This window comes from Heterodontus francisci, chromosome 1 (genome assembly GCF_036365525.1).
Source record: "Heterodontus francisci isolate sHetFra1 chromosome 1, sHetFra1.hap1, whole genome shotgun sequence".
In the NCBI taxonomy this organism is placed as follows: Eukaryota; Metazoa; Chordata; class Chondrichthyes; order Heterodontiformes; family Heterodontidae; genus Heterodontus; species Heterodontus francisci.
The window spans coordinates 159,490,230-159,503,224 of NC_090371.1; the positions used below are offsets into that span (position 1 = coordinate 159,490,230).

Here is a 12,995-nt window from a genome sequence, read left to right on the forward strand (position 1 = left end):
GTGTCTTCAGTGGATTCAGTTCCGTGAGAAAGAGATGGGAGCAGGCAGACAGGAGAGGAAGTCTGCTTCAGTCCAGGAGCATTCAGTTTTCTGCTGCCTCAGTTCAAAACTGTCTCTACAATTTAAAACTCCCCAAGTTGGCCAGCAGGGTAGTCATGTGACCGACTGGTATAACTACTCCTGGCTTTGTTTATTGTGTGTGTCAGGGAATAGTCCTTTGTCTACAAACACAGTCTGATAACATGCAAAAATGTCTTTCAAACCAGGGGCCTGGCAACCCCTTGTAACAGGCCTTCTTTTCTTCCCAGCAACAATTTGAAATGTGTCTATGTGGCGAAATTAGTGTGCCTCATTCTTTACAGGTGAGGGCCTGCATGACGCTTTTTTATTCTTCCTGCCAAAGTGGACAATCTTACACTTTCCCACGTTATACTCCATTTGCCAGGTCTTTGCCCACTCACTTAACCTATCAATATCCCTCTGTAGCCCCTTATGTCCTCTTCACAAGTTACTTACCTATCTATCCTTGTGTCATCAGCAAATTTAGCAACCATACCTTTAGTCCCTTCATCTAAGTCATTTATGTAATTTGTTAAAAGTCTTCACTAATTCGTGGGAATCTCTTACCCAAGATTGCCCAAAATGGAGAAGAAGCATCCAGGAAGGTGCCAGCCAGTTCGACATGCACAGGCAGCGACCAAGTGCAAACAGCGGAAGGAGCATTCAGGACTTCGAGAATCCCATTCACTCGCCTCATCAAACACCGCCTGCCCCACCTGTGGCAGAGTGTGCAGATCCAGAATTGGACTGTTCAGTCACCGAAGGACCCACAACCCTGGAGTGCAAGAAAGTCATCCTCGTTCCCGAGGGACTGCTTAAGAAGAGGATTTCCTTGCTTTCCTGGATGACCTCCCAGCCTCCATAAGCTTCATCTAACATTTTTTGCCTGTATCGTTTAGTTTTTAGTTTCGTTTAGTTTAGAGATACAGCACTGAAACAGGCCCTTCGGCCCACCGAGTCTGTGCCGACCATCAACCACCCATTTATACTAATCCTACACTAATCCCACATTCCTACCACATCCCCACCTGTCCCTATATTTCCCTACCACCTACCTATACTAGGGGCAATTTATAATGACAAATTAACCTATCAACCTGCAAGTCTTTGGCATGTGGGAAGAAACCGGAGCACCCGGAGGAAACCCACGCAGACACAGGGAGAACTTGCAAACTCCACACAGGCAGTACCCAGAATTGAACCCGGGTCGCTGGAGCTGTGAGGCTGCGGTGCTAACCACTGCGCCACTGTGCCGCCCAAGTACTGTTGACCAATCACTCCTGACCTACATTGGCTCCTGGTTCCCCCAACCCTTAGATTGAAAATTCTCATCCTATTTAAATCTTTTCATGGCCTTACCCTGACATATTTCTGTAACTACATCCATCAACCCCCAGTTCTTCATTCCTCTCCCACCAGCCTTTTAAGCATCCTTTTGCCTTTGCCCCACTGTTCTTGATTATGCCTTCAAATGTATAGACCCCACACTCTGGAATTCCCTACTTAAGCCCTTCTTCTCTATTTCCTTTTAAGGCCTTGCTTAAAATCCATACCTTTAACCAAGCTTTTGGTTCACTCCAGTTAACATTTCCTCCTTTGTCTCAGTGAACATTTTTGTCTGATTACACCTCTGAAGTGCCTTGGGACATTCTTCCGCATGAAATCTGCTATATAAGTACAAGTTGTTGAAAGAAAGAACTTGCTTCTATATAGTACCTTTCAGACCTCTGGATGTCCCAAAACACTTTCAGCCAATGCAATACATTTTGAAATGCAGTTGCTGTTGTAGGAAAACACAGCAGCCTTTTTCTTAAGAACAGTAAGGTTCCAAAAATTGCAACATCAAACTAGGACATTTAAAGCTGTTCCTTCAAAATCACTGCATCAAAATCCTGGAATTCCCTACCTAAGTCATTGTGGGAACACCATCACCACAAGGACTGCAACAGTTCAAGGAAAAAGCCCACCATCACTGCCTCAGAGTAGTTAGCGATTGGCAATAAAGGCAGACTTCCAATGCCACCCACATTCTATGTACAGATATAAAAATGTGTTCAGAATGACATGCCCTGTTTGAATTTCAAAGTGAAAGGTAGACATCTGTGTTTAAGGTCGAATAAATGTTTTTATTAACAGAAAATAAGCCAGACATACAATGATGATCCTTTTCCTGATCTCAACTATGAAACTGAAAGCATTCTATACAAAGTATTATGTTTTAGTAAAAGTATATAATTTTGCAGATGCTTGATTATTTCCTTTATTTCAGTGAAAAATTTTGTTGCAGCACAACCATTCCCTTGAATTGCAAACCTAGGATGAGCACATCTTGCTAACATTAAACTTGATTATTGGAGAATTCTCGCTTGTCTTCTTGCATCGAAACAACTCAACAAATCAAAGTGAATACTAAAGACATTTCATAATGTGTCCCTGATCCATTATATATGAAAAATGCACACCCATACTTATTAAAATGTTAAAATCTTTGATTATAAGTTCGAAAAGAAAATAAACTTGCAAATGTAATACCCTTGTTCAAGAAAGGGTGTAAAGATAAGCCCAGGAACTACAGGCCAGTCAGTTTAACCCCAGTTTTTTATTTATTTATTTAGAGATACAGCACTGAAACAGGCCCTTCAGCCCACTGAGTCTGTGCCAACCAACAACCATCCAGTGATGGGAAGATTTTTGCAATCAAAAAATTAACAGTCATTTGGACAAATGTGGATTAATTAAGGAAAGCCAGCACAGATTTGTTATGGGCAAATCGTGTTAAACTAACTTTTTTGAGTTTTTTGATGAGGTAACAGAGAGAATTGATGAGGGTAATGCAGTTGATGTGGTGTACATGGACTTCCAAAAGGCATTTGATAAAGTGCCACATAACCGGCTTATCAACAAAGTTAGTCCATGGAACAAGCAGAACAGGATACAAAATTGGCTGAATGAGAGGAAACAGTAGTGGTGAACAGTTTTACAGACTGGGAGGAAGGTATATAGTGTGGTACCCCAGGGGTCAGTGTTAGGATCCCTGTTTTTCTTGATATATATTAATGACCTAGACTTGGGTGTACAGGGCACAATTTCAAATTTTGTAGATGACACAAAACTTGCATTGAAGTACTGTGAACTGTGAGGAGGATAGTAATAAATTTCAAGGGGACACATGGAATGGGCAGACGAGTGGCAGATGAAAGTGCAAAAAGTGTGAAATGTTTCATTTTGGTAGGAGGAATGAGGAGAGACAATATAAAATAAAGTGTACAATTCTAAAGGGGGTGCGGGAGCAGAGGGACCTGGGGGTATATGCGCACAAATCATTAAATGTGGCAGGGCAGGTTGCGAAAGCAATTAATAAAGCATACGGGATCCTGGGCTTTGTAAATAGAGGCATACAGTAATAAAGCAAGGAAGTTATGATAAACCTTGGTTTATCATAAAACACTGGTTTGGCTTCAACTGGAGTATTTTGTCCAGCTCTGGGCACCATACTTTAGGAAGTATGTGAAGGCATTAGAGAAGGTGCAGAAAAGATTCACAAGAATGGTTCCAGCGATGAGGAACTTCAATTACTTGGATAGACAGGAGAAGCAGGGTCTGTTCTCCTTGGAGAAGAGAAGGTTAAGAGGAGATTTGATAGAGGTGTTGAAAATCTTTAGGGATCTGGACAAGAGTAGAGAGGGAGAAACTGTTCCAATGGCAGAAGGATTGAGAACCGGATGACACATTTAAGGTGATTAGCAAAAGAAGCAATGGCAACATGAGAAAAAACCTTTTTATGCAGCGAGTGGTTAGGATCTGGAATGCACTGCCTGAGAGTGTGTTGGAGGCAGATTCATGGCTTTCAAAAGGGAATTAGATAATTATCTGAACAGAAAAACCTTTCAGGTCTATGGGGAAAAGGCAGGGGAATGGGACTAGGTGAGTTGTTCTTTCAAAGAGCTGGCACTGACACAACAGGCCAAATGGCCTCCTGTGCAGTAACCATTTTATGATTCTATGAAAAACAAAGATCACACCCGCAACACGTAAAGCAAGCCTTGCCATGGCTGTGGAATTGAAAACTTGGAGCTATCAGCGATCTTACTGGCTTTGTAAATTTGTGTGCTCTGATCCCAGTTATGAAAAATGATTATTATATAATTGTTCAGTGGGGAAATGAACAATTTCCAGTCTCCTATCAACCAAGTCCCTCTAATCTACATGCTTTCAATATCTTGTCGTACAAAAATCAAATTCTGAAGCAAAAGCAGTGCAAAGGAAAAGCACTTTCATTATTAAGGCGGCACAGTGGCGCAGTGGTTAGCACCGCAGCCTCACAGCTCCAGCGACCCGGGTTCAATTCTGGGTACTGCCTGTGTGGAGTTTGCAAGCTCTCCCTTTGTCTGCATGGGTTTCCTCCGGGTGCTCCGGTTTCCTCCCACAGCCAAAAGACTTGCAGGTTGATAGGTAAATTGGCCATTATAAATTGTCCCTAGTATTGGTAGGTGGTAGGGAAATATAGGGACAGGTGGGGATGTGGTAGGAATATGGAATTAGTGTCGGATTAGTATAAATGGGTGGCTGATGGTCAGCACAGACTCGGTGGGCCAAAGGGCCTGTTTCAGTGCTGTATCTCTAAATAAAATAAAAAATAAAAATAAAGTACTTCTAGCTAGTTAATGTTAAAAATTCCAAACTTGGAGGAAACAATCACAATTCAAATCTTTTCTATATCATACAATCAGATTAAGGTTGTCAGGTTAAGCCCCATTGTAGGACAGCAGCACATAATCTTGGCAGAGCTTCACTGCAATACTGATAGAAAAGGCATATCAGTACTTTCTTAGAGAACCCTGCAATGGGTAATATATGCAGCCTTGCCACTGTCACCCATATCCCGAATGTGACTCAAATGGCTCTTGTACCCTTCAGTGCAGCGTCAACCTGAAAATAAATATATATACACTGTCAGTCATCATTTATAACAACAGTCTGGACATGAGTGGGGGGGGGGGGTGGTTGGAGGGAAGGGGTGTGGCGGGGGAACAGTATGTTGCAGGGAACCATGCCCACTGGCAGAGTAAACTAAAAATTTGTGCATGCATTGCCACAATTTTCCATCATTTGTGCTGACAGTAGGTGAAATTCACTGCCATTATACAAATCTCACAGTTTATAGATGAATTAGCAATGTTTCCTCACTGAGTGAGCTAATCTGTGGGTAAGAAATTGCGCTCGTTTGTGCCCATTCTTTTGAATGCTATGCATGCCCTTAGAACTTCAAAATGGCATCTGCAGCGTGCACGCACATGTGGGACAATCTGAGTCAGGTGCCATATTAACACAGGGGTTAGTGTGCACACAGTGAACATCGACCGGAAGTATGCAGAGCAAGCAGATCATGTCAATCAGCATGCAACATTGCAGGAATTTTTCTAATTCATTCTTGAGATGTGAAAACCACTGACAAGACTGATCTTTATTAGCCATTTCTAGCCACCCTTCAGAAAGTGAACCGCAGATGCAGAAAGCCAAAGAAAGTACAGCGGTTTATTTTTAAATACCATGTGACAAGAACAAAATTTTTTCACTTTGTTAAATATGACCCTGAGGTATATGCATCACGAGGGCAATTAGGGAATGGCAATAAATGCTGGGCTGTCCGATGACGCTCACTCCCCGTTAACGAATATTTAAAAAAATTGAGTGTCAATCAGCAGGAAAGCTTATGTGGACCATGAAAACCAGATTGGACCAGTTGGGTCGAGTGGCCTACTTCTGTACTCTACATTCTATGTTATCTTGTTCACAGTGACAGTAAAATATCCTCCAAAATTGCAGGGAAATTCCACTGCTTTAGCATTATTTTTGAAGCTGTATATTGGGCTGTGATGTTTTAGCAATCAGCCATTGCATTCCAATTATAAAAGCAATTTCTTATCACAAAAGTGACTGAACAACAATTACAAGCAATACTCTTCTGTGCTCTTAAAAATAAAACAATAATAACTATGCTGCGTAAAAAAACTTTGAAAATGTAATCGGTGAAAAATGTTAACTTAAACTTAAAAAAGATGGGCTTATATATGATATGGGGGGAGAAATTCATTCACATAATGCTGCTTCTAGCGGTGCTCCACAGACTTGTGTCAATTTCCCCAGGGGGCAAGCAGCACTGTTTGATTTCTACTCACTGTTGCTGAGTTAGTTTGGAGATTTGTACTGCTAATTAAAGTTGGTGAAGTCCACAAGGAATGGTATGACACGTGATGAAGACCTTAGTTCTCACTTCAAACATTCTGCTCACAACACCTGCTCCCAGTTGTGGGTACGGTAGGTTCTATCCCCTTCGGCCTGCAGCATGACAGGGAGAATGAACAGAAGCGACACAGCGGACAAACAGCTCAAAGAGGGAGGAGAGGGAAAAGGTTCTCAACAGGAAGCCAGATCCACCCAGGGTCTTCAGGGAGCTGTTCTCCTAACACGACCTCACGAGGAACACTGTGTGTAACATCTCAGTTTCACCAAAGAAGTTCTCACTGTAATCTGCCACCTATTGCAGGCAGATCTGCAGCCTCAGAGCAGGGTGAAGACTGCATTGTCAGTAGCTGTAAAGGTGACTGTGCTTTTGAATTTCTTCATGTTGACCTCCTTCCAGGCTGGAGCAGGCATCTCATCCGTAGACATCTGTAACATCTCATAGTTCATCATCCACAGTTGTGTAAGGGCGATTATTGATGCTCTGTATGCAAAAGGAAAAAAGCAAGCAAAGCGAGTACGCAGCTTCACCAGCAAGTGTTGTGAGCAGAATGTTTGAAGTGAGAACTAAGGTCTTCATCACGTGCCACACCATACCTTGTAGACTTCACCAACTTTAATTAGCAGTACAAATCTATAAACTAACTCAGCAACAGCTGGGCTTCCCCATGGAGTGGGGTGCCACTGACTGCACAAATGCTGCTTTGCAGATGCCGCATGTAAATTCAGTGAAGTATAGAAACTGCAGAGGTTTCAGCTGGTGTGTGTCCATACTCAGTGCATCATGCAGATAAATCCTGACAGACGTTATGATGCCTTTATCCTGCACCAATCTGCTAATACCATAAGCATTTGAGCCATCATGAGAGATCATTGGGTGGCCAACGGTTGCAAGGGCTATTTGCTTACTCCCTGGCTCATAACTCCAGTGCATAACCCAGGCACACATCGATGGCAGGCATATGATGAGAGCCACACTTCCACATGAAATGTCATCTAGCAGAACACTGGGTGCTTAAGCAACAGTTTTCCTGCCTGGACAGCTCTGCAGTACTTTTCAGACAGCGTGTCATAATTCACTGTGGTCTGCTGTACCCTGCATAATCTTGCCATCGTGAGGGCACAGCATTTGCCACCAGGTATATACAGCAAGCAGTTGAGAAGGGAGAACAGGCAACAAACTTTCCTTTCTGGTCAGTTCATCAGTTCATCTGACTGCAGTACCAGTGAACAAAAACCCAATGCCCCATTCAACAACAGTCCCACACCTTACCTTCCATCTGTTACTGACCATCACAGCGTCCTCTTGGCAACAATGCTGAATTGAAAACCACCACAAAACAAGCATTACAAATCAACTTTTTCAATCAAGCTATCCAGTATCCCATATAACACTCAACTAATCACCCTTGTGCATTCCCTTAGTGCTTGTCTTCTGTGTGCTTAGTGCTTCTGTGCGCTACCCCAGGGGCTGCAGCATGGCTGCTGACTTTCAGTGGGAGAGACGGCAGATGGCCTTGTGATCTCACGACTGGACCTGAAGGCCCGGTTTTCGGCTGCACCACCTTGAAAAGGTGACAGTAGTCTGGGTTGGCTAGCTGTCCAGCAACAACAAGGGCACTGGCAGAGTGGCATCGGTGGACGAATGCTGTCACCTTAAGAGAGGCCAGCTTGTTAGTGCTCCATGGCACCACTGCTGTTGTATGATCTCTTTAAGAATGATGTCCCTTTAAGAGCTCAGTATGCTAATAAATTAAGTACCAGGATGTTGTCATGTGACTAGAAGCCATAGTCACTGCACAGCAACACCCTGGACAAAGGTACTGTATATAGTTTGCTCTATCGTATGTACTAGTTAATAAACCTTCCAGAGATCTTTAAGGAACTAGAATCCTCATTGTGTTGCTTAAGATAACACAGAAGCTCATGACATGGTGGTAGCGGTGGTGAAAGGACAAGATATAACCTTGAAGACCATGGGTAAAGCAGCAAACAAGTGAAGAAACTTTAAAACAAGTACCTGAAAAGAGTGAAAGAAAGCTACAGACTGTAGAAGGCTCCATAGAACGGAAGCATGGGTAAAAGGCAAGCAATCAGGTGCGTCATTGTGCCAATGATCGAGAAATCCCAATTAAAAACAGACAAAAAAAAGCCTTTGAAGAGTTAAAAAGAAAATTTTCCAAAGGCTCTGTGTGAGCGAGGGAAAAAATAGGGGGAAACCCTGAAAAGCGTGCGAACTAAACTAAAAACAAAGTCCGATAGTGAAAAAAGTGCGGGAAAACCCCAAACACAGCAGAGTCTCCATTGAAGCAGTCAAGCATGAAGAAAATAAATAAACTCTAGCAAAAAACAGCAAAGGGGAAAACCCTTGAACTGACTATTGAACAGCTGTAAAAACATACAAGCAAAGTGCTGAAAGAGAAACAACAGAGAACACTGTCAAGCACCTGTTACACTCTGTCAAAGCAGCTAGCTAGCCTCTTAAAGTGATAATACAACAACTGCCACTTCAACGTGTTGGAGGTCAGATTGCTGGACTGCTGTGACACCCTGCAAGTGCCTTTGAACACTGGTATCTGCAACCATGATGACAGCAGTCTGAGCATTCATGGTAGCAAGCTGTGTTTCTGTGACTTGTGTCTGACCTTCCATTACAGCATTCAGACTTTGAGTAGTTTCTGTTTGTGCTGCAGTGGAAGCTGAGACATCAACCATCAGACACTGCATCATGGTTGGGTCCAAAATTGTGGTAATAGAGGTGGCCACCAATTCCATACTGGAAATGATGGGCTCCAAACTCTGCGCAGAACAGTGTTCAATGTTGGTGTGAACTCCTCCATGTCCCTTGAAGATGACCGCAGGCTTTCTTACAGGCCTGCCAATTGTTACGACCAGGTGAGAAGGGGTTTAGGGGTTCCCCCTCAGACTTTGCCTGGTTTAACTGTAACAGGGTTTAATTTTAAAATACCATGTTTTTAGCTCCTCCTCGGTGAATCCTTGTTCACTACTCCAATTGTAAGGCAAAGAAATCAGACAGGTTTCCTTAGATTTAAACAAGAAAGGTGGAAGTTTATTAATCTTAAATTTTAATCTGGTTAACGACTATGAATATGCAATGCAACCATGCTATCATGCATACGCGATAAACACACACGCAGATAGAGACAGAAAAAGTAGAAGGACTAAAGGAGAAAAGTTTGAGGCAATATCTGGTAGTTAGAGTCCTTTAAGTTCAATGTGGAGTCTTTGGTTGCCGGTAAGTCTTGCAAGTTGTTGGGGCCCAGTTCATGCTTCAACTTGTTCCGATATAGGAGTCTTTTCTCTCATGGAGTTTACGTGTCTTCCGTAGCTCCAGTGGGTTGGAGAAAGCGAGAGATAGAGCAGCTTCCTTGTTCCAGCTCCAGTTGCACACTGCCTTCTGTTCCTTTCTGTGTGGCACAATTCATAAAACACCAGGTTGCCCAGCAGGTTAGTCATGTGACTAGCTCCTTATTTGGAACGGACTCTCCTGCGAGGTTTGTGGATTGTATTACCTTAGCAGTTTCTGGAATGCACTTCCTTATATCTTCAATGTCTGGTGATCAAAATCCATTTGGGTTAATTGGAGCAGGGAATAGTCCTTTGTCTCTATAAGCAGTGTCTCTTAGTATGCAAATGTCCTTCCAGCCCAGTGCCTGGTGATCTTCACTCCAGCAAGTTTAAAATAAATGTTCCTATGGAAAAATTAATATGCCTCATTCTTGGCAGGTGGGGGTCTGCATGACACAATGCACCCAGTATTTCTGTGTGCATACCCATCAGCCTTTTTCTGTATGCTGCCCCATAGAAGTCCTCATCTGAGCCCTCTGGAGCAGAACAGGTGCCACCGTGCCCTCTATCAAGCTGGCATGCACCCTTTCCCCCTGCCCTGGCTGCAGGCCACTCATGTCTGGTGGCTCACCATGTGCAGATCCTGCCTCTAAGCTAGCCTCTAAAGTATGTGCTGTGCCAGTGCCTGAGCTGGTAGCTGCAAGTGTGAGAGCGAGTGATGGTGTTCCTTCTTCATCAGTCTCCTCTTCCTCTTCCTCATCTTGCTCCTGCACCACTGTCTGGCCCGGTGGCAGTTCTTGGTATCCAAAAGGACAAAGACACAAGGGTAGGGCTGTGGTATGGGGAGGAGGGGGGAACCAAAAGGTGCACGTCTACATCATTTGCAGCTTATCAATCAGAAGAGGTTAAGAGATAAGGAGGAAGTAGGATGTGAGAAGGAGTATTAGATATCAGCATACCATTATATTTGATGCTGCCCTGCAGCTGACCACAGCCTCAGTCACGACTACTCCAATGGTGGCCAGCACCACCTCCTCCATTGGGGCGTGGACATGCAGCTGTGCCCGCCTCCCACTGGTTATGTGCTACTGCTTGCGGTTGTGCACCACCTTGTCCTGCAAGATAGAGGGAAGTGGGTGAACGAGTGTGGTGCGATGTCTTTGGGTGATGTGGATGTCGTGCTTGAATAGCTGGTCGTGTTTGCCAGCTGTGAGATATGGTTGTGAGCCTTGCAGCAGATGGTGATGGTGAGGGGAAGTATTAACATTATATATTAGCGTTAGGCATGAGTCGTGGTTGATAGAGATTGTTGATAGGTGAGTGATGGGGGTGTGGTCCATTGTGGTCCTGGAGACCAGTGGTACAGTTGGTGGGATATCGCGATTGAAGATGCAGACAACTCCTGAGGTCATTGAACTTCTTGCGGCATTGCATCCAGGTCTTTGGGGCTGCACTGCTGGCATTGACCTTCATGGCTAGTTGCTGCCACTGCCTTTGAAGTGTTTGCCTAGAGGGCCTCCTAGTCCTCTGTCGCTGGAGACAGCTCTCCTCCTGTCTACCTCCTGCACCTATGTCTGAGAACCTTGGAGCCTGCTCTCTGCCATGTTATTAAATTCTTCTGTCTTTCCCAGGCCAAACTCAATTCTTGAATGACTTTCAGCATCTGCTCAAGTCAAAATACACCTCTACTTTAAGAGGTGCAGTCTGGCTTTAAAAAGTGTAGGCTAGTTTGAACTTGTGCTAGCCTCTCCCAATTTTGCAGCCATTCAACAATGCATTTAGCGCTGGGTGCATGCTGCAATCATGTAATTGAGCAGGCAGCATGAAGTTTCCCTGCTACCTGCATTGGAAGCAAAGGGCAGGAGTTAATCAGGCATCACAAATCCCATGCACTTTCAGGCCTTATAACATTTTGCAGCCAGTGAACTTATATACTGGCCCATCGGGTGGCCCCACTCTAAGTACCTTCATATTTTATATTTTGTTTTCTATTTTGGATCATTCTGGTTGAGATGTTAGTATTGTGGAATGGAATATTTTCCCTATTGTCAACATCATGCACTAAAGGGCAACTATAACACAGGCTAGCTGTAGAATAAAGCTGCTCATATTTTGCTCCAGCATTTAAACAATTTCCAACCTCAAAAGACGCATAAGTATAAAGTGTTGTAATTTCTACTCCAGCCATCATTCAAGCCAAAACTTTTTGGCCCTTTCAGCACATTCCCACCATTACTCCACAAGTTCTCACTGTAACTTCCGGCATTTTGTGATATCAATCAAATTATGGAAGGAATAGCTAACAGCTTCCATTTATATAGCTACTTTAACATAGAAAATTGTCTCTTGGCACTTTCGAGGTATAATCAGACAAAAATCGGTGATAAGCCAAAGGAAGAGATCTTAGGCAGGTTGAATAAAAGCTTGGTCAAATGTTATAAGGAAGATGTTAAAGGAGAAGAGGAAAGAGGAGGAGTTTAGAGAGGGAATTCCAGAACAGTGGCGGCACACTGGCGCAGTGGTTAGCACCGCAGCCTCACAGCTCCAGGGACCCGGGTTCAATTCTGGGTACTGCGTATGCGGAGTTTGCAAGTTCTCCCTGTGACCTCGTGGGTTTTCGCTGGGTGCTCCGGTTTCCTCCCACAGCCAAAGACTTGCAGGTGATAGGTAAATTGGCCATTGTAAATTGCCCCTAGTGTAGCAGGTGGTAGGGAATATGGGATTACTGTAGGGTTAGTATAAATGGGTGGTTGTTGGTCAGCACAGACTCAGTGGGCCGAAGGGCCTGTTTCAGTGCTGTATCTCAAAATAAATAAACATAGGGTCCAAGTGGCTGAAAGCATGGGCACCAGAATTTGTGGTTTGAAATTAGATTGCCTGTCGCTCCCTAAGCTGGAGTGAAAGTTTGCATTCGAACAACCTCTTTAAAGTCCCTCTTTAAAGCTCATCCTGTTCTGTTGAACTTTTACAAATAATTTGTTTACATTCAGCTTTCTGGTTTAATTGTCCACCACCATTCACGGCTAGATGTGGCAGGACTGCAGAGCTTAGATCTGATCCGTTGGTTATGGGATTACTTAGCTCTGTCTATCGCATGCTGCTTACACAGTTTGGCATGCAGATAGTCCTGTGCTGTAGCTTCACCAGGTTGACACCTCATTTTGAGATATGCCTGGTGCTGCTCCTGACATGCCCTCCTCCACTCTTCATTAAACCAGGGCTGGTCTCCTGGCTTGATGGTAATGGTAGAGTGGGGGATATGCCGGGCCATGAGGTTACAGATTGTGGTTGTGTACAATTCTGCTGCTGCTGATGGCCCACAGAGCCTCATGGATGCCCAGTTTTGCATTGCTAGATCTGTTTGAAATCTATCCCATACACTG

General features: G+C 43.9%; 1 protein-coding gene across 1 annotated transcript in view; it reads right to left on the bottom strand.

Moving 5' to 3' along the window:
* Window positions 1–2,165: 2,165 nt before the first annotated feature.
* The window catches only part of LOC137373054 (uncharacterized), a 190,998-nt gene continuing 180,168 nt past the window's right edge, over window positions 2,166–12,995 (bottom strand). Inside the window, exon 22 of the mRNA XM_068037825.1 lies at window positions 2,166–4,989. Within this exon, the coding sequence (XP_067893926.1) occupies window positions 4,954–4,989 (36 nt within the window). The 3' untranslated portion in view covers window positions 2,166–4,953. The remainder of the gene's footprint in view (window positions 4,990–12,995) is intronic.